The sequence below is a fragment of the Eutrigla gurnardus genome (assembly GCF_963514095.1).
Source record: "Eutrigla gurnardus genome assembly, chromosome: 1".
Lineage (NCBI taxonomy): Eukaryota > Metazoa > Chordata > Actinopteri > Perciformes > Triglidae > Eutrigla > Eutrigla gurnardus.
In genome coordinates, this window is record NC_139915.1 from 5200739 (window position 1) to 5224777 (window position 24039).

Consider the following 24039-nt stretch of genomic DNA (forward strand, 5'->3'; position numbering starts at 1 on the left):
GGAATAAACACACCAGATTTCAGTCATTTCTTCTTTAAAACGGTTCTTTCCAATTTATTCAGTTTTTGATTAAAAAAAAATAGATTTTTTATACTTTTGTGAATTAATAAATATATATTAGTGTATTACTGCTGTAAGTCATTGACATACACATTGGCGAGTACTAAAAAAATTAATTTAATTTCTACCACATTTTTCAACACAATCCATCAAAGTGTCAGCAGGAGTCTGGCCAATCAGAGCTCCTAAATAGATACATGAGTTTACCATTTAGTCAAATGTTATTACATGAACATGAAGAATGTCCATTATTTTAGGTTAGCATTAATTTTACTGTTTTCTGCCGTTTCATTTTCAAAATCAAAGCACTGAGATGGAAGTTATTAAAATATTTTTCTCCTTTCTGCTTTTCTCAGACTTACAAAAACCCAACTCAACATACTCTGGACCTCTCATTACATATACATGATGCTCTCTCTCTCTCTCTCTCTCTCTCTCTCTCTCTCTCTCTCTCTCTCTCTCTCTCTCTCTCTCTTTATATAAATACTAAGTACCAGTATTTAAGCAGATTTCTAGCCCAAGATACCAGAGATAAATATATCTTCACTGACAGTTGATGTTGGAGTGACATTCATATGCAGACAGATGGATTAATTTGAATTCATTGTAAAAAACACACAACACAGACACAGAAACATCTTGGCATTCAAGGTAAGCTGTGATTCTTGTTCCCATCCAGGTTAATATTAGTGATAAAAGATTACATCTAATACACACTGAATAATAAAGAGCCCGGATGCTATCAGAAGTACAATAGGACATTAATATGCACACATTATTCATTTGTGGGGGAAGAATTTAAGTAATTTGTTTTTATGACTGATAATATAATAATAATAAATAAAGATAATAATTTTATTATTTCCCCCTGCATGTTTAAGGTCATCCATTACAATAGAAAAAAAAATATTATATAACTAAATACAAATAAAACAAAAAAGTAACAGGCTGAAAATAAAAGTAAACATTATTGAGAGGGAATAATTTGTGTGCACAAATGGTCAGAATTATTTACTCTGATAACAGCTGAGCTCTGTAGAATTACAATCTATGACACATTTAATTACAAGACACTTTACTGTTTAAACATTATTCTCACACACGACACCAAGAGCACAGACACGTGCTTATATCTTTGCATATTTTAATTTATATATAATGCATGTTAGTAAGTCCTGCATGTTTAAATAATAAATAAATTCACAGTTCAGACGTGACAAAGAATAAAATAAACTGTTATATAGTGATGTGATATCAGCTGCCAATGCTACATCAGCGTATTGAAGAGTAAATACTCACAAGCACCACATGATTTATATGAGCTGATAACCAGAAGCCTCGGTGATCCTTTACCTATAAAACCTGTCCCTTCAGGTCTGCTCTTTCACTGCATCAGGCAGCTGGAGCTCGGCAGGAAGTCCTGGACATAAGTGACCGATGCCTTGGATAAGTAGGTCATAGTCCCATAGCTGCCACTGGGGGCGCTGTCATAGAAAAAGTTGCAGATTCCGGTCGCCGGGTCCTTCTCGAGGAAGTAATCACTGGCACTGTGGGATTTCTGGGGGGAGCAGAGGTAGAAGCTCTGTCAACATACACGAAACGCCCTTTCGAACTTAAACGCATCATTGCCATCGGCCAACTCCGTACCTGGTCATTGAGGAAGAGGTCGTTGGCCAGATGCAGGATGCGGTCCACGTGTATGACGCCACCGATGCTGTCCACGTCCACCTCGGCCACCAGGCCCAGAACCATCACCGTTTCCACTAGCAGCTGCCGGTACTCTGGCTGGGGAACGTGGTTGAGGACGGACTCCACCTGCACTGCAAACTTGATCTCTCCCTCTGTCATCTACGCAGAAACGGCAGTTAAACACACACACACACACACACACACACACACACACAGGAACCCCTAAATCCAGCTCTAGTCTCACCTCTCTGGTGGTAGACGAGGGCAACACGTATCCATCGATGGACAGGCCGTGGCACTTCTGCAGGATCTTCCAGACCTTCTGGTAGAAGCCCACCGGTACTCTGTTGATGGCTCCGTCCAGCCTGCGTCTCCTCAGCCACTGGCCTTGCCTGTCCTCCCAGTGCAGCTGTCCGTCTGCTGGACCCGGGCCCACTGGGGACAGGATCCCACTGGGGGTGGAGGGGCTGCTGCAGCGCTGTGGTGACGGATCAGGAAGATACTGTTATACATAATTAATGGACTGATTTTAAACCTTATCTTCATGTACTTGAAACTAAATCCTTATAGACACTATTACACGTGTCAGTAGTCTCTGCACCACACAGACTTTTAACCACAGGATGAGCAAGATCAATAACAACTGCAGTTTTTCCTCAAACGCCATTCTAGTACTTATCATTATATCATTTTTAAGAATCACTGAAAACACACTTAGTTGTTTGTTTAGGAGGGTTTCACTTCCAGTTGTTCCTATATAGTTGAATATACTATGTTAAGCCAATTTGGACAAATCTATTCCATGTAAAATATAATGCAGCTATCCCGGTTTTAGAGCTTTAAAGAGTATTCCACAGATTTAGCTGTCCGTTCCTGTAACAGGGGTCAAGTTAACGGGGTCAAGATCGATGCAGCAGATCATAATAAATTCTCTTTTAGTCCACACATTCATCTTCTTCGTCAAATCCAGGACATTTATCAGATTTCAAACAGCTCCCTCTGGAGGATTTCCACTTAACTTAATCCACATTATTTACCGTGTGGACTCTGATGTGTGGAATCAGTTGAGTTCCCCTTTAAGGTTTAGTAAAGTAGTCATTACTCATCATGTGGTACATGTGGTGGAGAACCTCTTTAACTACTGTACTGAGGTTAACAGCATATGCAGGTCTGTCATCCCATAGCAAATACATGGAAATAAGGTTGATTTTACAGTCTTACACACATTAAAGTTACACTCGGAGCACTACAGTCATTCATGCAGAGTGATATCATGCTCTACTACATATGAACAGACAAAGGCCAGTGTTACAGTACGTTTTAGTGATAATTACTCTAATAAACAAAAAACAATGTTAGCCTTATCTATAAATGAAGCGCGACACGTGAGATCTTTTAGCATCTACGGAAAATATGAAATTTTGAATGAACAATGGCCGACACATTCAAACTACGGCAACCCCCAGGAGGACAAACCAAGGAAGCAGATGAGGTGGAATGGTTTACCGTGGAGCGAGGAGAAGTGACATTGCTACTCAAGGAAAGACCGCCGCTGAAGATCTACACATGTGTATGGATGAAAGAGGACAGTTTGAGATGGTTCACATACTGCAGTCATGATGATACTGAAGCCACATGGAGATGTTTCATCTGCAAACACCGAGTATTGATTAAGATTAAGCAAAATTACTCTACTGCTGATCACAAGGATGACCATATGACAAACAACATTTAGTCGGATTTAGTCGGCGGGTTGGTTGTTGAGGCTGATGTTAGAAACATGCTAAATATTATCAAACCCAACCCACACTGAGAGGCCGAGAGTCATCCAGCTGCAAGCAAAGCAAGAACACTGTTATTCTGTTCAGATAGATAGATAGATAGATAGATAGATAGATAGATAGATAGATAGATAGATAGATAGATAGATAGATAGATAGATAGATAGATAGATAGATAGATAGGTAGGTAGGTAGGTAGGTAGGTAGGTAGGTAGGTAGGTAGGTAGGTAGATAGATAGATAGATAGATAGATAGATAGATAGATAGGTAGGTAGGTAGGTAGGTAGGTAGGTAGGTAGGTAGGTAGGTAGATAGATAGATAGATAGATAGATAGATAGATAGATAGATAGATAGATAGATAGATAGATAGATAGATAGAAGCCAATTCAGCTCGTCACAGCATTTTTTTTAATCATATTTATTGATTATTATCACATGTTTTTGTTTTTAATTGGTGCTTCCCACCTGTTTAATCTCACTCTTCAGCTTGTGTATCCCCGTGCGTTCCGTCTTGGTGGCTCCAGTGTGGCCGAGCTCGTGGATGGAGATGGCAGGACTCGTGGCTGTTGACTGGATTGGTCGCACTGATGGACAAAAAAAGATCATTGGACACTTATTCGACAGCGTGGTTCCACACCTCTGATTTGCTGCCAATAAATGTCTCCGTGAGGCGCTTTGAGCTCAACGCTCACATGTTCACAAAGACAATGCTAGCACTAGCAGGTATATAGTTTACCGTGTTCACTATCTATTAATTTAAATACTAGATACAGCAGAAGCTGAAGGGAATGCCGTTGGTTTTGCAGGTATTTGGTCATAAAACCAAGCATTGGGCAAAGGGAAATGTTGAATCCATCATGTGAGATATTTCACTGAATAAATCAAAACACTGACCTGCTGGTGGCGGCAGAGTAAAAGTTAAAGGATCACCAGAGTCAGCGGGATTGATCCTCTGGGGACCATGAAGGTCATGGCAATCAATCGAATAGTTGTCAAGACATTGTGGATCAGTGGTGGCTCAAAACCGACCAGCATGCTGCATGGCTAAAAACATGAAGTTAACTTCACAAGAGCTAAAATTCATCAATTCCTACTTCATAAAAGTAAGTAAAACAATATAAGTTTTCCTCCTCTTACTTGGATTTGGACTCATTGTGACACGAGAGGTGCAACACAGAAGAGAAAAAGGGAACTCACTGCTCCTCTCCACCCCGAACTCTTTGCCACTGAGGATGTGATGCAGCAGGTTTTTCATGCCAAAAGGACTCAGGCTCATCAAACTCTCAGACGCCTCTTCTCCTGCAAAGATGATACACAGTTGATTTGTTTTTGCAGTTTCATGTCTGTAGAGTGTTTGGTGCTTGGTTTCCCTACCAGAGCAGTGCAGACTGCGAGCCAGCTCCGTGGCCATCACTTGCATGATGAGTCCGATCCTGAGCCGGAGCATGTCCCCGAACAGAGCAGGCTGGGAGCGCACATACATGGCGAGATACACCATGATTTCCTAGAAGACAAACGCAGTGTGAGGTTAACGCCGGAAAAAAAAAAGACCCTCGGGACTCAGACAGGTTAAAGATTTACCTGCGTGAGTACAGCTACGCTGATGTCCTGACCACTGGCTTCATAGATGAGAGTGTTCAACTCCTCGGGAGGAAGTGGACTAAAAGGGAAACCGCGAGGAGGAAAGAGTTGTTGTATAATGTGGTGATTAATTCAACAAAGCCTCAACATGAGCACAAACTTCGGCCACAGCAGCTTACACAGTGATGACTCTTTCCCTGGGTTCAGGAGGTAGACCGACAGTCAGCTGCTTGTGGTGAGAAATCAGGTCTGTGCACGCCTGAGGAAGAGACAATACAGATTCCAATGTCATGAAAATCTTCAAATTATCTTTTTGCACAAGTTATCCAGAAGGTATTTAACCCTCCTGTTATCCTTGAGGTCAATTTGACCCCATTCAATGTTTCTGAATAAGAATAAGAGGGTCAAAATTACTTTTTTCTGCTTGATATTTAGTGACTTTTCCCTATAAATGGGGGGTTAACTAGGTAAATATAAAATTAACATGTTTTTAATTGTCGTGTACACACTTTGGACACATTTACATTTATTTTTTCGATAGTCAACAAAGAAACACAAAGTATCTGAAGCATAAACCTCAGTAAAAAATTTTATTGTAAGAATTTACTGAAGGTTTTAAATAACAGATGTTAAATATGGGGGTAACAGGAGGGTTAAAGTGTTGCCTAGAGACACTTCATCATGGCGAGTATTGAAATCAATCTTCGCAAAACACTCTCCAGCTCTTTACACTTTAACATATTATTTCCAATATTTTGCCTACGTGGCAATAAACCTGAGTCTTGTTCAAGATATTATGATGTGATTTAAAAAAAAAAAATACAGAGAAGGGGAAGCAAGTTTCTTGTGGAATATCTCTTTATGTTTTAAAACCTTTGCACTGACCTCAGCGAGGACCTCCACTCTCTTGCGTAATATCCCAGAGATGTATCTGATGAGTCCCCACTCTTTGCAGGCTCCGGCTTGTACATACAGCTCCTCCAGCAGGTAACGCACGCTGACCCCGCCCTGCCCGGGACCTGACAACTCCACCAGCCAATCAGCTCCTCTGGTCAGCAGAAGAAACAAAAACACACAGGAGGGAGTCATTACAAAGAAGAAGTTCACTTATCAGCTGAGAACAAGCTCTGTGTGGGTCCGTACTTCATCACGTAAAGAATGTAGAGGATGTCGGCCTGGTCCTGCAGAGTCGGACACTCTTTCAGCTGCCTCACCAGCGTTGCAAAGTCTGTGTTGCCCTGGGAGTCTCGAGGCAGGTGCAAGTCAGCCGCACTGTCGGACTAGCGGGGGACATCAATGAAAGGAAACTGAATCTGGGAGCAATACTGACATCACAAGAGAAACTGCTGCACCTACCTTGTGTTGCTTTACATGGGGGCCGTGCTGAGGATGAGGAGGAACTTCAAGGAGGTTGAGAGTTTTGCGGCGCTTGTTCTTCACAGGATTCACAGGAAGATACATCGAAGACTCTGAAATACACACATTAAAACGATGCATCACTAAGTGAAACAGTCGAGGGTTTTCTTATTTTGTATTTCCGGTGTATTCAGATCAACTTGATTATTACTTACTTAGTATTTTACATTTCTTACCCCACGAAGAGATTTTCCTATATTGCCAAGCAGTTATTTTTAGAGTCCGATTAGATTAGATTGGAAGGAGTGAAAGAACCAGTTGTTTCACACTTCCAATCCAATTAAGCCATTATGTCTCGTAGCTCCACTGAATTATCGGCTCTCTAGGCTACAGTCAACATTATAATGTAGATTTTTGCCATGTTAACAAGCTTCTAGAAAACAGTAGTAGTAGTCTAGTATAGTATGTGTTTGTGGTTGCCCTCCACAGTTGCCAGGGAATACAATTTGCACCATAAAAACGTTTTTATAGCTTAACGTTCAACCCAAATGAACCCCCGACTGGACAGCAGCATTACTGGGGGACCTGTGATGCTCTCATGCATCACCAAGTGACACATTTGCATAATATCTGCCCAGCCAAGTGGACCAGCTGACCAATCGGGAGCAGACTGGGCTTTTTGGGAGGGAGGAGTATTAAACGGAGCGTTTCAGAGATAAGATGAGAAGAGCTGCTGCAGCACAGCCAGGATGGGACAAAATAAAGGATGTAAACATGTTCTGGTTGTAACCTGAAATACAGCTATGCACCAGAAAAGGAGAATAAAAGGTCCTCTTTAATCATTTGATGGCTAATAACTCACTGGGCATGTTTAGGCCCTGGACCTGGGCCATAAAAGACAGGATGTCTCTGGTGGTGTGTTCAGCACTGAAGACGTGGTGCTGCCCCCTCTGGATGGGAGGAAGATGGCACTTGGTGGAGGTGCTGTGGAGAAGCCCGGTGAGGTACTGGTCAAACATGTCTTTTGAGGCCTCTGGAGTTTAAAAAACAAACATACAATTCATTACTTACAGTTCACCAAATGTGACTGAAGAGAACATCAGTAACTACCTGAGGGCACACAGTTGTTATATCCCTCTTCATATTCATCCTCCTCATCCTCATCCTCCAGTAAGCTGTCGTCGTTCTCTTCGTCCAGGAAGCTGAGGTGAGTGTGGAACGACGTGGTCTTGAAACTGGAGAGGTCTGACATCTGCACTCTGTAATAACAGAGAAGTGACATATACTGTTACGTTACGGATACACACTAATAGTATGACGGCCCCGTGTTACAGAAGGAAACAGACCTCGCTCCGGCAAAATAGCCATCCTGTAGTTTCCTGAGGGTTGCTAGGATACACGGATCAATCCCATCTCCATCTTCAACTGGACATACAATTAAAGGAAAAAACAAAATACTAATATGGTAATATACAATTTGCACATTTTTGTGGCCAAAATGTCAACCTTTTCATGTCTAATTTATCCCCACGAATCATGTTTTTAATTTAAAGTTAAATGCTAGAAGTTTTCACACATCAAAACATCCATGAACACTAAAAAAAAGGAAATCTGGGTTTATTACCCAGCATGCTGCGGGTGATGGGGAAAGTGAGCGTGGGCCGTCCTGTCATCCTCCAGCAAGAGGAGAGATAGGCCAGCTCCGTTCGTAACATCTCCACAATCATCTGGTTGTCGAGAGCCAAGTAGAAATGGTGCTGATCTAGAAACTGGAGCACAGAAAAGAGAAAGTATTCATCCGTAGTATTCATTACTACCACCTCACTATTGTGATTATGAAGATCATCTCAAGCGAGTTTTACCTGCGGGGTGAATATATATGAGCGATCTCTGATCTCGTAGAATTTGGACGTTCCCAGAACGCCGATGTGTCTGTAGGGCCTCCCGCTCAAATTCAGTTTCTTGCAGTTCCCTGTGGGCAACGACACGAAAACGCTGCTCTTATCATTCCACAAACACACACGCCAAAGAAACGGGAGCTCGCTTACCCAGTCTGACATAGACGTGGCTGAGGATGCGAGCAGGCAAGACCCTGATGGGCACAACTTCTGACACCGTCTGGACTGTGATGCCATGATCGCTTAACAGCTCCTGGATCTCCTCCGACTCTGCTACGACGCAAACTGACACACGAATACGAAGAAATGCATTTTAGTCACATTTTTCCTTCCTCCTCGACCCACAAGTGGTAAGGATCCATACAATGCAACTACTGGGTTGATAATTCCATTGAGTTATCGATCAATCCCTAACCTTGTACCACAACATCTGGCTTGAAGTCGGTAGAGAACCTCCTGTTGAGAGGATCGATCTCTCCTGGTGCTAAAAAACCCTTAAAACAGTAAGAAAAAGAGCTTATTACAACAACTACAGCAGTGGTTTTATTGTATATTTATGTTTTCCTAACGAGATGTCATTTGTATGACTGCATTGTCTGCCCTGGACCTCTTGAAGAGTTCCTTTTTTTCCTCATTTAAATGTGCATTATTCCAGAAAGCTGCCAACATGAGAGGTGGTTCGAGGGCCCTGTGAATACCTCGGCCAGAAGACAGCCCAAGATGTAGAGTGACTGTCCCCACATGTGCGGCAGCTGTCCCATGGCCACTCTGTCAACTGAGTGAGGATTTCTGTACTCCTCCTCCACCTGTTAGAGACAAAACATGCTCTTATTCTCATGTGGTTTCCTGATACGCAGGTATATACAGTATTTAACCCCGCCAATACCACATTATCTTTACTGGCAAGATGTGTAAAAGAATCCTTGGACATACTTCAATTAATAGATTAAATAGACCAAAAATAATATTTATTAGCTTTATTATAGGCAACTGTAAATGTTCAAAGACTAAAAGCCTGAAAAAAGAATTACTAACAATCAAGAATACATAAAAACTTAATAAAAATGTCAATCATGAATAGAAGAAATTCATATAGAAGACAGAAGATTCATAGCAGATATCAACACTACGGGTAAGTTATATAAGCATACAATTAACTTACAATTATTTTGTTTTTCGTTAACCTGGTCTTCTCATATTATTGCCAATATTGGTTCTAAGCTTCAAAAGCCTCAAAAATTTGATTTGTAATACAACTGAATGTCTTATATCTATTTTATATCCATGAAAAATAGAGACAGGTCCTGTCATCTTCATGAAACAGGTTTGTTTCCGACCATTCAACTAGAATGTGACCAGAATAAATCTGCCCCGTGTCCCATGGATGTGGAATACCTTTTCAGGAGGTACAGCGTAAAGTTCAGGCAGCAGCTTGATGCCGTTCTTCCCTCTGATCAAGATGCCCTCCAGGGCCTCGCGGTACTCCTGCACCTGTACGGAGAACACAGTCATTAGTTCATGATTACATGTGGAGCATAGGCCTTTCTTAAATGACTCTGCAGGCAACCAGTGTGTTTGGTTGTATTACCTGCACTTGATCTCCAGCAAAGATACCGTCCAGGATGAGATAAGTCCAGAACACGGGCCACTCGCACTCTATGTTCTCGAACAGCTTGAGTTCTGCAGGATCGTAGTGCAGTCGAGATGGGTCCTGGTGAAGAAAACAGCCAGTAAGACCTTCAAGCTCAAATGATATATAAACATTAGTACACAATTATCTTTCAGCTGGAAAGAAATCATACTAAACCACTTATGACATCCACTCAAAGGGTGCACTTCTTCTCTCATTTCAAGTGTTGAGTTTTATCTCTAAGAGCGACATTTATTCTGTCCCGGCTGCGTGACTCCTACAGCAATTAAATACAACTTATAGATTTTCGGTCTGCAGAATATCTCACCTCTTTAGGACAATGATATCCATCCCTGATGAAGCGGCAGCAGCCATAGCGACCCTGAAATCACACCAACGATGTTGACATGCTAACTGACTTACACGAGCACGTTAAAAAAGCTTCAGAGGATAAAATGCTGCTCCTGTTCCTGAGTGTGTTTCGTCCTGCACCTGCAGTTTGCTTATGATTTCCGACTTAGTGATGGCCACCAGGTCAGCATCCTCCACAGCAAAAGCAGGGAAGGAAATGACCGCCAGAAGACCGGCGTCTATCTCCTTTGAGGTTGAAGCTCTCGGCAGCATGGAGCACAGGATGGCCTGAAGGAAAACACACAGACGCGTTCACGGCAAGCAGGATGAGCGGAGAGGATGCTGAGGTGCCGGCAGGCCGGTGGTACCTGACAATGTTCCACTTCATCAGGCAAAACATGGATGACTGACTTTGGCCCTCCATGGACACCGAAAAGATCCAGCTCATCAATGGCCTCCAGAGCCGCCTACAACACACACATCCATGCTTCAATACACATTATATAAAACACCTTCCTCTTTAGGTATATATTTATTATAAATACCAACAATAATAACCTGTACCTTAGCAATTCCTACAGAGCTGCCATTGAGCTCGGGGATGCCCTGATTCGTCTTGTCACCTCGTTCCCACATCCCATAATCCTACAGTGGGGGATTAAAGGTTGTGACATCATGTCTTTCCAAATTCTCCAGGCTCGAAACTCTCCCCATTCCTCTGCTCTGTAGCTTCGCATTGCATTGGATGTACGACGCTGAGGCAATTAATCAGCCACAGAAGGCTTAATTCTCCAAACATGCAGAAAAAATGAAACATGTTACTCACTGCCACTTTGTAAGCAGCCTCTATGTAGAAGACCAGGTTTTGGATGAAGGCCACTTCATCCAGATTTGAGATAATGCGAAGACCTGCATGATACCGTGACACACAAGTCCTGTTCAGGCGCATTCATTGAGGACCTGCAGTGCTTTGCCAGAAGGGAAATTATAGGTAATTCATAGGTAATGAGTAAATGGTACCTGAGGCTGTCATCTGTGCCAGCATCAGCAGGTAAATGGAAGTGGCGTCCACCTGGAGATGGCCCCACTGGTCGTCCCCGACCACGGTGGCACAAGTGGGAGTGTCGTATTTGGCATGCAGGCAATCCGTTGTACTCTGGGTGAGTTTAAACTTCTCCACTTTATCCACCTGAATTAATTAATGGTTAGATAAATCCCAAGGACTGTGTTACATGCTCACCAACATCAGTACACAATGTTGCCCCATACACTGGAGCAAGGCTTTCACTTCAACTAGTAGATTACCAATATATTGTTAATAATCAGTCTTTCTGACTTCCCTGTGCAGATAGTAGCAGACTATGGTCAGAAAACTGGAGAAGCTATTTACATAAAACTCTCTGTTTAAATATCACAGTGGCCCAGATAGTGTGGTTTCTCAGAACCATATATCGGCTTATCGGCTTTTTTTCTACCACAATGTTTGAACAGTTGGATCTTACCTGTCTCATCATGCACTGCAGCAGTCCCTGCATCAGTTTCACCACACTCTGCCAACAAACAGCAACATCAGTAAACTACAAAAATCAGACAAAAGTGCTATTTATCATTTTTATGACTATAGTAGGAATCAAACATTCTATAAAATGGTTTGATTGGTAATCATAAAATCTATAAAACAACTCAAAATCATGAGCTAAGAGTAATTTAATTAGCTTAAATACTCTGACTTAATAAAATAAACATTTGTAATGATACAATGTTTATGAATAAAATGTAATTTTTGCTGTTTTTTATTATTCTTTTTTACTCAATCACTTTTAATTTCTTAAACAACAAATTGGTTCATGGCTGATAAATAGACTAATTTTAGCACTGGCTCAATTATCTTATGAAGTTGGATCTGTAACAGTTTACAAACAACAAACAACAGTTCAGAGTTTATATAAATGTGATATATATCCTTCTTTTTTGTAGAATCAGAATGTGATACGGCACACACCGAAAGCGTGCTGCTGTGAAATATTTAACCAACTACAGCAGGTCGAACAAACAGGCACTGGTGTGAACATTAACCCTCTCCCCGTCACAAACGCACCTGCTCCAGCTCGTAGGCTTTGGCCTTGTCTTCATCGCGGTCTGCATTCTTGCGGTAGGCCATGCCCAGCCCCCACACAGCCAGGACACTGTACACATTATCCCTCACCCAAGCATCCTTCTTCTGGGCACTGGCGGGCAGAAGTCCCGTTACTGGGTTCTGAAACAAGTAGTGATGTCAACTCTAAATCATTGAACCTGTGCTATGATTAACTGACAGTGTGTTACTATTATATTCTCCTAGAAATAGAATTAAACTTTAATTAAATACAAGGCAGGGGAGGGGAGGATGATCAAAGTAACAGGTCTCTATCAATTAAAGTTAATGTGGAGTTGAGTTGGGTTAGTGTTTTATATATATTCTCAGTTTCAGATTTTGGTTGAAGACGCTGACTGAAAGCCGAAACCACCGTCTGCCTCTCAGCTGTGAACCGTCTGGCTCACACGTTTGAACGTGGAGAGCTATTGGGAGTTGGAGTGCTGACTGACCGATAAAGGTGCATAGTTTCACGGCCCTCTGAACTTTGCACACGCCTTGTTTATTTTTATGCAGCTCAATCTGGTTGAACCTCAAGCCTATAAGGGCTTAAAAAAAAAACATCCGCATGCCTTTGCATATTTCAGCAGGAGTTTGTTTTTTAACTAGCACTGGACAGTTTATTAAAATGCAGTTGTGGGAAGTAAGTTAGGTGCAATAACTCATGTTCAATTTCCAGGTTTCATGTATGTATGGATACATAAACTGTTTTATATTGTTATTGTAATGCCATTGCTTATTATGCATTATTATAGATTTACCTCAAAGTAGTTACAATCAGTCATACCTTTGACAGCTGCAACATTAGAAGCATGCATCAATAATTATAATATGATTAGTTTATTTTGATGCGCATGCATGTACATTTTGGGACTACTTGACATCATATTCCTACGCTGTGGTGTTGCCACTACCCCGTGTATCCCGCCGCGTGTGTCCGGACTCACCTGGTGGCTCAGGATGGTCTCATGGATCAGCCTGGCGTAGCCGTCCAGCCTCACCCCCGAGTTACTGCGGCTCCTCATCCTCACTGCGCAACACAAACACACCAAGTTACTGTCTGGGCACGTACACAGCCCCGGAGGCTTGTTATCTGTAAACGTGGCTTCACGTTAAACACTGCGTGTAGCTTAATAACTTACCAGGCAGGGTTAGTGACCCATCTGCTCCGACCGCTTCACCGCTCCGCAGAGGCTACCGCTCGGCTACGGTTTGCTAGCCGAGTAGCATCCAGCTGTTTTTTTGACGACACACACATGTAACGTTAAACTCGCGAGATGGTACTCAGACACACACACGCACGCACGCACGCGCACGCAAACTGCCGTGTAGATTCAGGCCTCACGTGTGACAACAGGTGCCGTTTCGCAGGAAGACAGAGTTCCTATGTGAGCGACTGTACATCAATTCCAGGAAGGAAAATACATTATGTTCCTGTTGTTCGCTGGTTTGACGACAGGGGGCGGCAAATCACCCTGCTTTTCACCTAGTTGTTCAGGGCACAACCCTGATGCAAACACGCAGAAGCTTTGCCCCCCCCCCCCCCCCCCCAAAAAAAATGTAAAGTATATTTTTACTTCACACAAATAAAGATCTACAATAAAATAATAATGAAAACGGCATACATACAGTAATTTAATTTATTTAAACGTAATAAATAATAAACGTGTTATTTGTGTCTGTATGTGTATGAATTAGAGTAACGCATCATATCTAATTTTATTTTTTAAATATATATATATATATATATTTTTAATATTTGCATGCAAATATCTAGCTGTTAAATACATGCAGTTGAGTGTGTCTAAAACTTTCAGCCACAGGAAGCCATGGCAATGTGAAAGGAATAACGTAACGAATAACGGAATCTTTAATCCAATCACATCACACAGCTGTGGACTCGTCGGCCAATCACGGCGTCGCTGACTTAATCGTTGTCTCATCAGCAACCACCATCCGCTACCGCTAGCTAGTTTAGCATCCGCCTCTGGGTGAGAAGCTAACCCACAGAGACGGTCAAACGTCTGCCCGCTGCTCTCTCTCTTCGGTTATGTGTTTCGCCTGAATTTACCGACGTTGACCAGTCGTCCAGCTGATTAAAAAGCAAGGTAAAGAGTCGTGTTTCTCGTGTCTGTTGTAGCTAGCTGGGCGTCACGGGAGGGGGCGCAAATGACACTTAACGGTGTTGTTGATGTTAATATATGGCCATTTAACGTAGCAACGTTATGTTAGCTAACTCGAGCTAATAGAAGTTTGTGTAAAAGCCTCCCGAACGTAAAATAGAGCAAATGTAAACTGCTTTTGACCAGACGACTATGTCGTATTATCCCCTAACAATGCATGTCGGGCGTTAGCTATTCTATTACATGTGCTGAATTAACTTTCTTATAATGGAAAAATAAACCTAGCCCTCCGTCCCTTTTACGTCTACAGCTTCTCCTCCCTTCTCTCTAAAGTTCATCTCATCTCCACCATGGAAAACTTTTAACTGAACTTCCTCCCTCAGATGCAGTTCATGCTGTTGTTCAGCCGGCAGGGAAAGCTGCGGTTACAGAAGTGGTATGTGCCTCTGTCTGACAAGGAGAGGAAGAAGATCTCCAGAGACCTGGTCCAGACCATACTAGCCAGGAAGCCCAAGATGTGTAGCTTCTTGGAGTGGAGGGACCTCAAGATTGTGTACAAGAGGTAAGTGATGAAGATAAGTTTTTATTTGTATTTTCTGTGAGGCACTTTGTGCTACTGCAAGGTATGAAAAGTGCCATATAAATAAAGTTGATTGATTGATTGATATATGGTTGTTTACAAGGATGTTCTCCTCCCATCTGTGACTATCTATCCATCTAATCCATGGTGACTTGTTGGGGTTGTTTATGAAAACCAACGTTTCAGTGATTATGTTGTGAAGCACTGAGATTTCTGGCATTTAAATGTCACCTTCTGGTGTGTGATGAAAGCCAGAAACACCCCCTCTATGATAGCAACTGCCAAACAATTGAGGACTGATGCAAATATAGAAGGAGTGTATGATTTGTTCCTGGACATGTGACTGCTGAGTCATAAAAATCCATAACATGCATGTCATTGGTTAGAAAATCCTTTCTGTGTGAAGGTGACAATTTTCCATTTTTGTTAAGAGATTTTAATTTTCTTATTTAGTTTTGATGAAAGGGTTCAAATGGAAAACATGTTTAAGATTAGAATAGAATGGGATTTTGATTTTTAAAGCTTTATGTGTAGATTTTTTGCATTTGCATGTGTCTTGTACAGAACATTTACAACATGGAAATGCATGTTTTAATGGGACTTTCAGTGAGACAGAAGAGCACTGAATACTTAATGCGTGAAGTAACATTATTCCTTGAAGACCAGCTGTTGTCTGGTTGCAGCCGAGTGTCGGTGCTATATTTCATTATACATTGGCAGACCTGCTTGGACAGTGATCACAGCTAAATTACCACTTACTAAATTGATCTGCGGAGAGAGCAAAGGCACTAATATTTGTACACATCACTGCCTTGTTAATCTTTTATCACCTTACTTCATGTTGTAGATACGCAAGCCTGTATTTCTGCTGTGCAGTCGAGGACCAGGATAATGAGCTGATCACCCTGGAGATCATCCATAGATACGTGGAGCTGCTGGACAAATACTTTGGCAGCGTGAGTTAAACATCACATGTAACACGCTGATTGTTTGCATGGGGGAGAACCAATACAACATTTACTGCAATCCAAGGTGTTCATCTTTTAATCTGATCTGCTGCTGTTTGTGGCGTCGTCGCCTCACAGGTGTGCGAGTTGGATATTATCTTCAACTTTGAGAAGGCCTACTTCATCCTGGATGAGTTCCTGCTGGGCGGAGAGGCCCAGGAGACCTCCAAGAAGAACGTGCTGAAGGCCATCGAGCAGGCTGACCTGCTGCAGGAGGTACGCACAGTTCTTTATCAGCACATAGCTGAACCCATCAGACAGACCTACTACAGTGTCCTGCTGACCATTTTCAAAATCAATTAAGCATTTTATCCCGTCACATGTTTCCAGAGCCCAAGGTGACGTCTCAAAAAAACGTTCCAAACCCATTCCGATTCCGTTTACTGTCTTTAAGTTGAAGAAAATGAGCAAATCCTGACATTGGAGAAGCTGGAACTAGTCACTAATCAATGTAGCTCCAACTTGATGTAAATTAAGAATTAATTTCAAAATGTTATCGACAGAAATCATCCAAGATGTTTTGCTTTTTTCACCTTACCCTCTACACCTGAAGTCACCTGTTTTTTTGCTCTCACACATTTAAAACTTGCAATTATAACGCACGTTCTATGAATTATAATTTGGAGTACAAAATGTGCAAAATGTAGCAATGTTTCTGCTTTGTTTTTGTTTTTTTTTCGTCTGCAGGAGGCCGAGGCACCACGCAGCGTTTTAGAAGAAATTGGGCTGACATAAATCATCATGCTGCGCCTTCTCCCAGACGCAGATGTGGCAACCTCCACATCTCTATCCTGTCTTCTCCTGTTGTCTCCTGTGTCAAGTGTTGTATGTATAAGATCACCACCGATGTACTGTATTACTCTGTACTGAACTATCCAGTAATGTCCTTTTCAATGTGGTGCCAACTGTGGTTTGAAAGTGTCCCCTATGTACAAGCTCCCTCACTGTATATTGCAGTACTATAAGCAGACTCCACCCCCCTACCTTCTTAAACTCCACGCAGTACAATGTAGCGACGACATGAAAACTCTAGCATCACATCAAGATCATCTATCATCTGCAGAGTTGTGCTATGTGGCTTAGAGGACTTTTAAAGGTACTTTTGTAGCCACGGTTGGTGCTTCTCATGTGTTGCCTTAACATTCAAGTCACAGAGCTGGGAAAAATTAAAATAAATATTCTGAAAAAATTCAAATAATTCTCAACTAATATCCCATCCACGGCAAAGTAAAAAAAAAAAAAGGTTTTCAACTTATTTCTCAATAGCAAAATGTTAATGTGTTATTTGGTTTCATTTAAAATACACAAATATAACAGTATTATTAATTAATTAATTATAAATGTTTGGTTTGTGTACAAGCTGAGCAAGGAGTCTTTTTGGACTCATCATTTTTGTATTCGGAAAGAGGCATAACTTGGGATACAAGTTCAAATAATTGTTACGTTGCAGTGGACTGAGTTTTTATCCAGATATTAAGTAGTCTTTGAGGATTCTAGAAATACCTTTTAGAACAGCAGAAAAAGAACTGCTGCTGAGCCGTGACTCGGGTGTTACGGTAATGGGAGGCACCGACGGGGGCTTGTGCTGTTGTGGGAATCACGGACACGTTTACAATCACGGGTCAATTCAACCCACCATTAAAATTAAACAATTACCCATGATCAGTATCTGTGTACATGTTATGTAGCTTTATACAATTTCTGTTTGGTGATTCCCCTCCAGAAATGAACCATTTCATATTTCCTTTTCAAGACTTTATTGTTTGCCTTTTGGTTACCGTGAACTTTTTGGTGTCTGTGAAGGTCTCAGTCACCCAGGTCATGGTAATCCTCGAAGGTTTTATCGTAGGCAACTGGACTTGTTTTGGTTTTTGAGGATGTTTTGCTTCTCAGTTCGAAAGGCCTTCTTAAACCAAAGCAAGTCCACTTTCCTACGATGGAGCTTTCAAGGATGAGCTGGTTGTGTGATTAGTGTCATGCGTGTTGAAATTGTCATCTTCTTGTCTTTTTTTTTTTCTTTTTCTGACAATTTACTTATTTTCTTGACAAAAACGTGTATTAACATTTAAGATCATAATGCAGAATAATTTTAGGTCGGTCTCTCCATTAGTCTTAAGTCAGGCAGTGACCCAAACAAAGAAACAATATTTTATGTATTATCATACTTTGGCTGAAAGATTAACATATGACCAATGAACACTGTGTTTTACCTTCTCAAAGGTGTCTATGGAAAGCTAACGCAACATAAAAGGGATTTAGTTGTGACGGAACATGTATATGAGGATTATTCGGCCACAATGTACCAGTATTATCCAATTTTTCCGATCGATATAGGGACAGGTCTGTCTCGGGTTTCTTTAGGGGGTCTGAATAGAATGGAAGAAGATGGACGGCACATATCAGGGTACGTCATTAATATTCATCATTGTCAGCTTGTTCACTTGTCAGTAGGATGCAGGAAAACAAGCTAACGAGTAATGAATAGATGCTCATCCAAATTTTTTTTATCCGCATTCTTTACACCACAAAGTGTTTTTGTTCAACATTCATGATTAATTATTCAACAAGTAAATCTCTGCATGTGTGCAAAAGAAATCACTTTTTGTATTAAGCACTGCCGACACATTTGCCAACATTTTTTTTCTTTATATTCGAAAGTTATTAACAATAAATGTATTAAAAAAAAAGAAACCCCATTCGTTGATCTTTGTTATAGTTTTTACTCGGCAACCATAACTGTGAAGGAGCTGCAGCTCCGGTGATCAGAGTGTTGAATTATTGAAGCAACATGATCCATTTTCTGAAAGCAAAATATTCACATATGTACATACTGTTGATGGGTGCTGCATCACTACTCAAAACATGTCATTTATTCCTCCCAAAACATTCACATAATCAGAAGGAGACACGGCAGAAGAAATGCAGATCTTGTAGGAGCCACTAGGAGGTACTCATGTCACACTTCCCAGCAGGCTCACTTGGGATTTCTATTTCAGATTGTTCACTCTTCGCCTCAGGACTAAACTTCTTATCGTCAGCACAAGGGCTCCCACCCAAGTCATTGTTTTTCTGAGTTAGCTCTGATTCCTTAATCTCCTGACCGGGACTCGTTGCAGTGAGATTCTCCACCGTATCTTCCTCTGACTCTTTCTCCTTTACTGACTCTTCAGATGAGGTCAGTTCTTCAGGAACATGACTTTTCTTCTTATGCTTCTTCTTGCTCTTCTTCTTGCTCTTTTTAGATTGTTTGTGGCGGCGGCGTGTGCTGGCATCATTAAGGGGATCATTAAGGGGTTTCTCCTTTTTATCTGGTCTTTTAGGGCTACTTTCTCTACTTCTTTTCCTTCTTTCTCTACTTATGCTTCTTGACCGTTCTCTTGCTTTTACGTGAGCGTCTGTATCTTTGTCTCTACCGTCTTCACTTCTATTCCTATGCTTGTGCTCCCTGTCTTTATCTCTACTCCTTTTTCTCGACCTGTCTTGCTCTCTGTCTCGGCTTTTACTCCTGGACCTGTCTCCACTCCTCCTCAGAGACCAATCTCTCCTCCCGTCACTGTGTCTAGATGACCGTTTGTCCTCCCTGTGCTGGTGGGAGGCCCTTCGCTCACGACTCCTCTCTCTGCTCCTGCTCCTCCGCCTGTCGCCCTCTCGTCTGCTGTGGGATCTCTCAGATCTCAACGGGCTTCGGCTGTGCTGCCGCTGCCTCCACGAACGCTCTCCGTATCGCTCTGAATGCCACGCGTCTCTGCGACTTCCCCTGACGCTGCGGTCTGGTGACATGTGCAGGTCCCTGTCGGCCTCCCAGAATTCGTTGCCAGGGTTTCGAAATACATGCAGGAAGTTACAGTGCTTCCCTTTTGGGCACTTCTGTCTGTCAAACAATCCTGAGAGAGGAAATACAAGCGTAAACAAGATAATAAATACATTAAATTGAATCTGCAGTAAAGTCTCTAGGTGAAACTGCCAAAATGCCAGTCTCAATATGAATAACTCACCACATATAGCATTCTTCCACCGTGTAACAGGACACATCTCACAATGAAGCTGCCGGCCTGCGTACCACCTCCCGTTGAACTTGATGATGGCCTCTTTACATTGCTCCTCTCTGGAAACGCAACAAATAAACAAGAGCACAAAAAAATGTTATCCAAAAAATCCCCAAAATTACAGTTTATTTATTTAGAAAAAAGGTTATGACTTACGTGTCAAACTGAATGTAAACATTTCCTCTGAGATGTGGTTCGTAATTGCAGCTGACCTAAAAAAAGGAAATGTATCAGTTCAGCAGCCAAATATGTATTTTTAGTGGTAACAATTTGACAATCATACTCTCCTGAACAGTTTCAGGTTGGTTTTTAAATGGCAATTGTGTTGAAAATTAGATTAGAGATTACAGATCACATTTTTAGATTACATCTTTAATTCTTTCAGACATCCATAAGATATGGAAACATTATGTAGATTTTTCAGAATTAAATATGCTTAACCACCCATTTAAGATTCTTTATCAGTTCAATTAAGTCAATATAAAGTAAGATTTGTTTTGCTTTTTACATAGAAGTGAAGGAAAAAGATCACCATTATTAAGGTGTGCTACAAAATCAAAATTGCATTGAGACATATACAGTGAATCCAGTTCCCTTTGACTTGGTACTTTATGACACATTTGACGTTGAGTGTACCCACATTAGTTTATTTGGCAAAATGTGATTCCTTAAGACAAAGCATTTACATGAGCTGTAATCAAGTGGTTACTGTAGATTACTGTCACTCAAACAAATGCAACAGGTCAGCAATCAGATTCCTCCCATTCCCTGACCATATGACACCTCTAATTCTTATTATTTTAAGTATACTGATTACTTCAGAAAGGTGACTGTAATTTGAGTACTTCCACACGTGTAAGGACACTGACTGTCCTGATCTCATCTTACCTTAAACTGCACCACTTTGCCGACACTCTTTAACTCTGGCAAGACATCGTGGTAGAACTCCAGGAAAGAGTCCTGCAGTTCCTCCTCGCTGTGTTCCAAACAAGCATCAATGTCGTAATCATCGCGCCGTGACTGCTCCATGCCAAACGTTGTGAACATACCACGGATCATCAGAGTCGGGCTGGCTGTAGGATAAACGTGTTTCCGAGAACATCTGAACTCACAAAGACAGAATCAAAATTTGGTTAGCACTCAAAAATAGTAGTTTATGAATTTAACGTATGGAGTCACATCAAAAGAGAAACAAATAGTACCTGTCGCCAAATCGACACGCTCCGGTCTTCAGGAAGAACGGACAGTTGGCGATGTCACGTTCTGTTCCAAAGTTCTCTGAGCTCTTCGTCACAGGAGCCTCAGGATTCATCCACGGATCTCCATTTTCAAGCTGGAAGTAAGAACATGAACTAAAATCTATATCCTGTATGATCTGACGTTAAACTACAATGAGGTGTTTTGCAACCTTGTCCGAAATATCGTCCTGACCTAAAAAGGTTATTTCTAAAACCACACTGCTGTTCTCTGTGTGTCTGGTTTAACTTAACTTTAAAATAAATCATATATTCATTCAACTAAGTTTCATGTCATTAAAATACCCAGACACTTGGGAAACTCAGAGTGGTTTCCTGTCGATTTCCATTCATAACAGATTTTGAACTGTTTTTTGTTGTTGTTTTTTAAAAATAAGTAACACAAATAATATTTCTGTGTTTTGACCCTTGACATTGATGTGTGTTTATACCTGATTTTCAGCTTCATCCAACATTTTCTGAACGGCCTCCTACAAATGGTGTAAAGACATGGCTGGTGAAAATGTGTAGCGGTCAACATACTGCAGCAGATCTGTCACTGAGTGTTAAGACCACACTCACGAGGACTGGCATTTCATTTCATTTCTGGACTTCTCGGAAAGCAATTTCACACATGTTTTTCAGACAATGTAAAAGATACATCCTTGTGAGAGCTGAAGTTGCTGCTAGGGGTTTTTTCTCTTTGTGTGTATCTTAGTTGAGGAGTTTGAGGAGGACGGTTGCTTGTGCCACTCGGTCAAGGAAATGTTTTAAAAAACATGTACAGAGCAAAAACACATTTTACAAAAGAAACATGATAACTATGAGTATCTCAATCTTCCCTTTTGGGTGGATAATATAAACACTCATGATTAAGTAAAAGAGGATATATTTCACTCAGTTTCTATCCTGCTGGGGCCCGTTTCACCTCTCTGTCTCGCTTGTCCTGCTTCTTCTGCTCTTTTTCTTCTTGTTCTTTCTTCTGTTGGGCCTCCCATTCATCCTTTATCATACGCTGGGAACAGAAAAAGACAAAGCCAATGAATATTAACATTTTATTTAAAATAACAGGCTCGGGGGGTTCTCATTAATTTGCACAACAACCAGGCCCAACTCATGGCGGTCATCTATTTGTCAGGCTCCAATTATTCATAAAATTTGGAATTTAACTGTTGGGTTTGTTGATCGGAAAATATACAAGAGAATAAATGCATCATGATGAAGTCTTCAGTAAAGCGTTATAAAAACCAAGTCATGTCTGTGTCCTGACCAGATGCCAAATTGTTAATAAACACCTGAATCAGCCAATGCCCGAAACACATAAACATCAGTACGCCTGCTATATTCACAAAGTTTAAAGACGTTTTCAAAAATTATAAAATTGCACATGCTCCCTACTGATGCATACAAATACTAGATTACCTCCTCCTCTTCTTTTCGTCTCCTTGCAGCCTCCTCCCTCTCAGCCCTCAGACTGAACTCCTCCTGGGCAAGCTTCTCTCTTGCCAACCACTCTTCATGCAGCCGCAGTCTAGGAAAAAAACAGACACAAATCCAATTAAATGGAGGATAAAAAACAACAACAACTGTAAATCAAGGCTTCCGTGCTGCCTGTCAGTGAATGTGTAGCACAGAAGAGTATGGTGACATTAGATTTTACCTACCTTTCCTCCTCTGCAACATCATCCTCATCATTTATTTCTTCTTCGGATGTACGGCTTGCTCCATTTTCCAAACCTATAGTAGAGTTAATGTGGTTAATCTGGCAAATGGTGCAGCTACAACGGTAGAAATGCTAAAAAACACCAACATGACAGCTATTTTCTCACCACATTCTCTGGCTTGGGCGAGAGCTTGACGTTTCCTTTTTCTTCTCTCTTTCCTCAGAGCAGCTTTGCGTTGCTTTTGACTTTAGACAAGATGACATTTGAAACCATGATCAGATCAGAGAGCTAGAAAATCTTAACCATGTGTTCCTTTCCAAAACGTGCATGTTGTTACTAGTGGAAATGAAATCTAAAGCCTGCGACAGAACCTATTGGTTTTACTACATTGTAATGATGATTATACTATGTTATAGTACAGTACACCACACAGACATTATTAGATTATCAAGTTATGATAACATGATTTAAAGGGAGACACGGACCTTAACACAGGAGCAGAACTCGGCGGAGTTGTTGTTGCCATTATAGCCAACAATAGCTATAGTAGCTAGTTAGTTAGCATGTTCAGCTAACGTTAGCCTTAGTTATTACGTCTCATCCGCGTTTAGTAGGAAAACAAATAGTCTAAATGGTCTCTGGTTGAACGAGTTATTTACTACGTTGATTTGGTTCGTCAGATAAGAGAAATAACTGGATATGTTCTGTTTTTTTGGTAAACTTTAGCTAGTTAGCCACATGCGGAGCTGTTTTGCTAATGAGTCGCAAAGGAAGAGGCGGTATGAACTGATACAAAGTACTTCCGGTGGACAAATCTTTTTCAAAATAAAGGTTTTTCTACGTGAGAATTTTAGAGAAGAAATATATTTTTCTTTTACTTTAGGAAGACAACAATAAAGAGGG

At 41.2% G+C, this 24039-nt stretch overlaps 3 protein-coding genes across 3 annotated transcripts; 1 reads left to right on the forward strand and 2 right to left on the reverse strand.

Annotated features, from left to right (window-relative positions):
- Nucleotides 1–161: 161 nt before the first annotated feature.
- Nucleotides 162–13904, reverse strand: phka2 (phosphorylase kinase, alpha 2 (liver)). The gene is given in 33 exon segments (XM_084008401.1): nucleotides 162–1618; nucleotides 1708–1908; nucleotides 1994–2227; nucleotides 3256–3309; nucleotides 3997–4115; nucleotides 4729–4830; nucleotides 4906–5035; nucleotides 5113–5191; nucleotides 5292–5371; nucleotides 5998–6160; nucleotides 6256–6392; nucleotides 6469–6581; nucleotides 7331–7501; nucleotides 7579–7727; nucleotides 7815–7893; nucleotides 8093–8237; nucleotides 8331–8487; nucleotides 8489–8651; nucleotides 8782–8860; nucleotides 9065–9172; nucleotides 9762–9857; nucleotides 9955–10077; nucleotides 10325–10378; nucleotides 10489–10635; nucleotides 10716–10814; nucleotides 10912–10992; nucleotides 11174–11256; nucleotides 11368–11536; nucleotides 11850–11897; nucleotides 12446–12604; nucleotides 13429–13511; nucleotides 13624–13715; nucleotides 13827–13904. Coding segments are annotated over 31 exon segments (3774 nt in total). The 5' UTR covers nucleotides 13507–13511; nucleotides 13624–13715; nucleotides 13827–13904; the 3' UTR covers nucleotides 162–1444.
- A 511-nt stretch (nucleotides 13905–14415) lies between these two features.
- LOC311012882 (AP-1 complex subunit sigma-2) lies at nucleotides 14416–17386 on the forward strand. The gene is made up of 5 exons (XM_084008674.1): nucleotides 14416–14589; nucleotides 14988–15166; nucleotides 16032–16140; nucleotides 16270–16407; nucleotides 16879–17386. Exons 2-5 carry the CDS (start codon nucleotides 14988–14990, stop codon nucleotides 16924–16926), a joined length of 474 nt encoding a protein of 157 aa, XP_083864800.1. The 5' UTR covers nucleotides 14416–14589; the 3' UTR covers nucleotides 16927–17386.
- Nucleotides 17387–17649: 263 nt separating this feature from the next.
- Nucleotides 17650–23908, reverse strand: zrsr2 (zinc finger (CCCH type), RNA-binding motif and serine/arginine rich 2). The gene is made up of 11 exons (XM_084008552.1): nucleotides 23622–23908; nucleotides 23302–23381; nucleotides 23137–23209; nucleotides 22895–23003; nucleotides 22401–22487; nucleotides 21925–21963; nucleotides 21440–21570; nucleotides 21126–21339; nucleotides 20394–20449; nucleotides 20187–20296; nucleotides 17650–20075 (listed from the first exon to the last, which is right to left on the reverse strand). Exons 1-11 carry the CDS (start codon nucleotides 23660–23662, stop codon nucleotides 19132–19134), a joined length of 1884 nt encoding a protein of 627 aa, XP_083864678.1. The 5' UTR covers nucleotides 23663–23908; the 3' UTR covers nucleotides 17650–19131.
- Between the last annotated feature and the right edge of the window lie 131 nt (nucleotides 23909–24039).

Coding starts and splice junctions, on each gene's coding strand:
- LOC311012882 (XM_084008674.1), top strand. CDS start 14,988: ATGCAGTTCATGCTGTTGTTCAGCCGGCAGGGAAAGCTGCGGTTACAG. Junction 16,141..16,269: donor TGGACAAATACTTTGGCAGC/GTGAGTTAAACA, acceptor GTCGCCTCACAG/GTGTGCGAGTTGGATATTAT. Junction 16,408..16,878: donor AGGCTGACCTGCTGCAGGAG/GTACGCACAGTT, acceptor TTTCGTCTGCAG/GAGGCCGAGGCACCACGCAG.
- zrsr2 (XM_084008552.1), bottom strand. CDS start 23,662: ATGGCAACAACAACTCCGCCGAGTTCTGCTCCTGTGTTAAG. Junction 23,210..23,301: donor CGCCCAAGCCAGAGAATGTG/GTGAGAAAATAG, acceptor ACTCTACTATAG/GTTTGGAAAATGGAGCAAGC. Junction 20,450..21,125: donor GCAAAGTGGTGCAGTTTAAG/GTAAGATGAGAT, acceptor TCCTTTTTTTAG/GTCAGCTGCAATTACGAACC.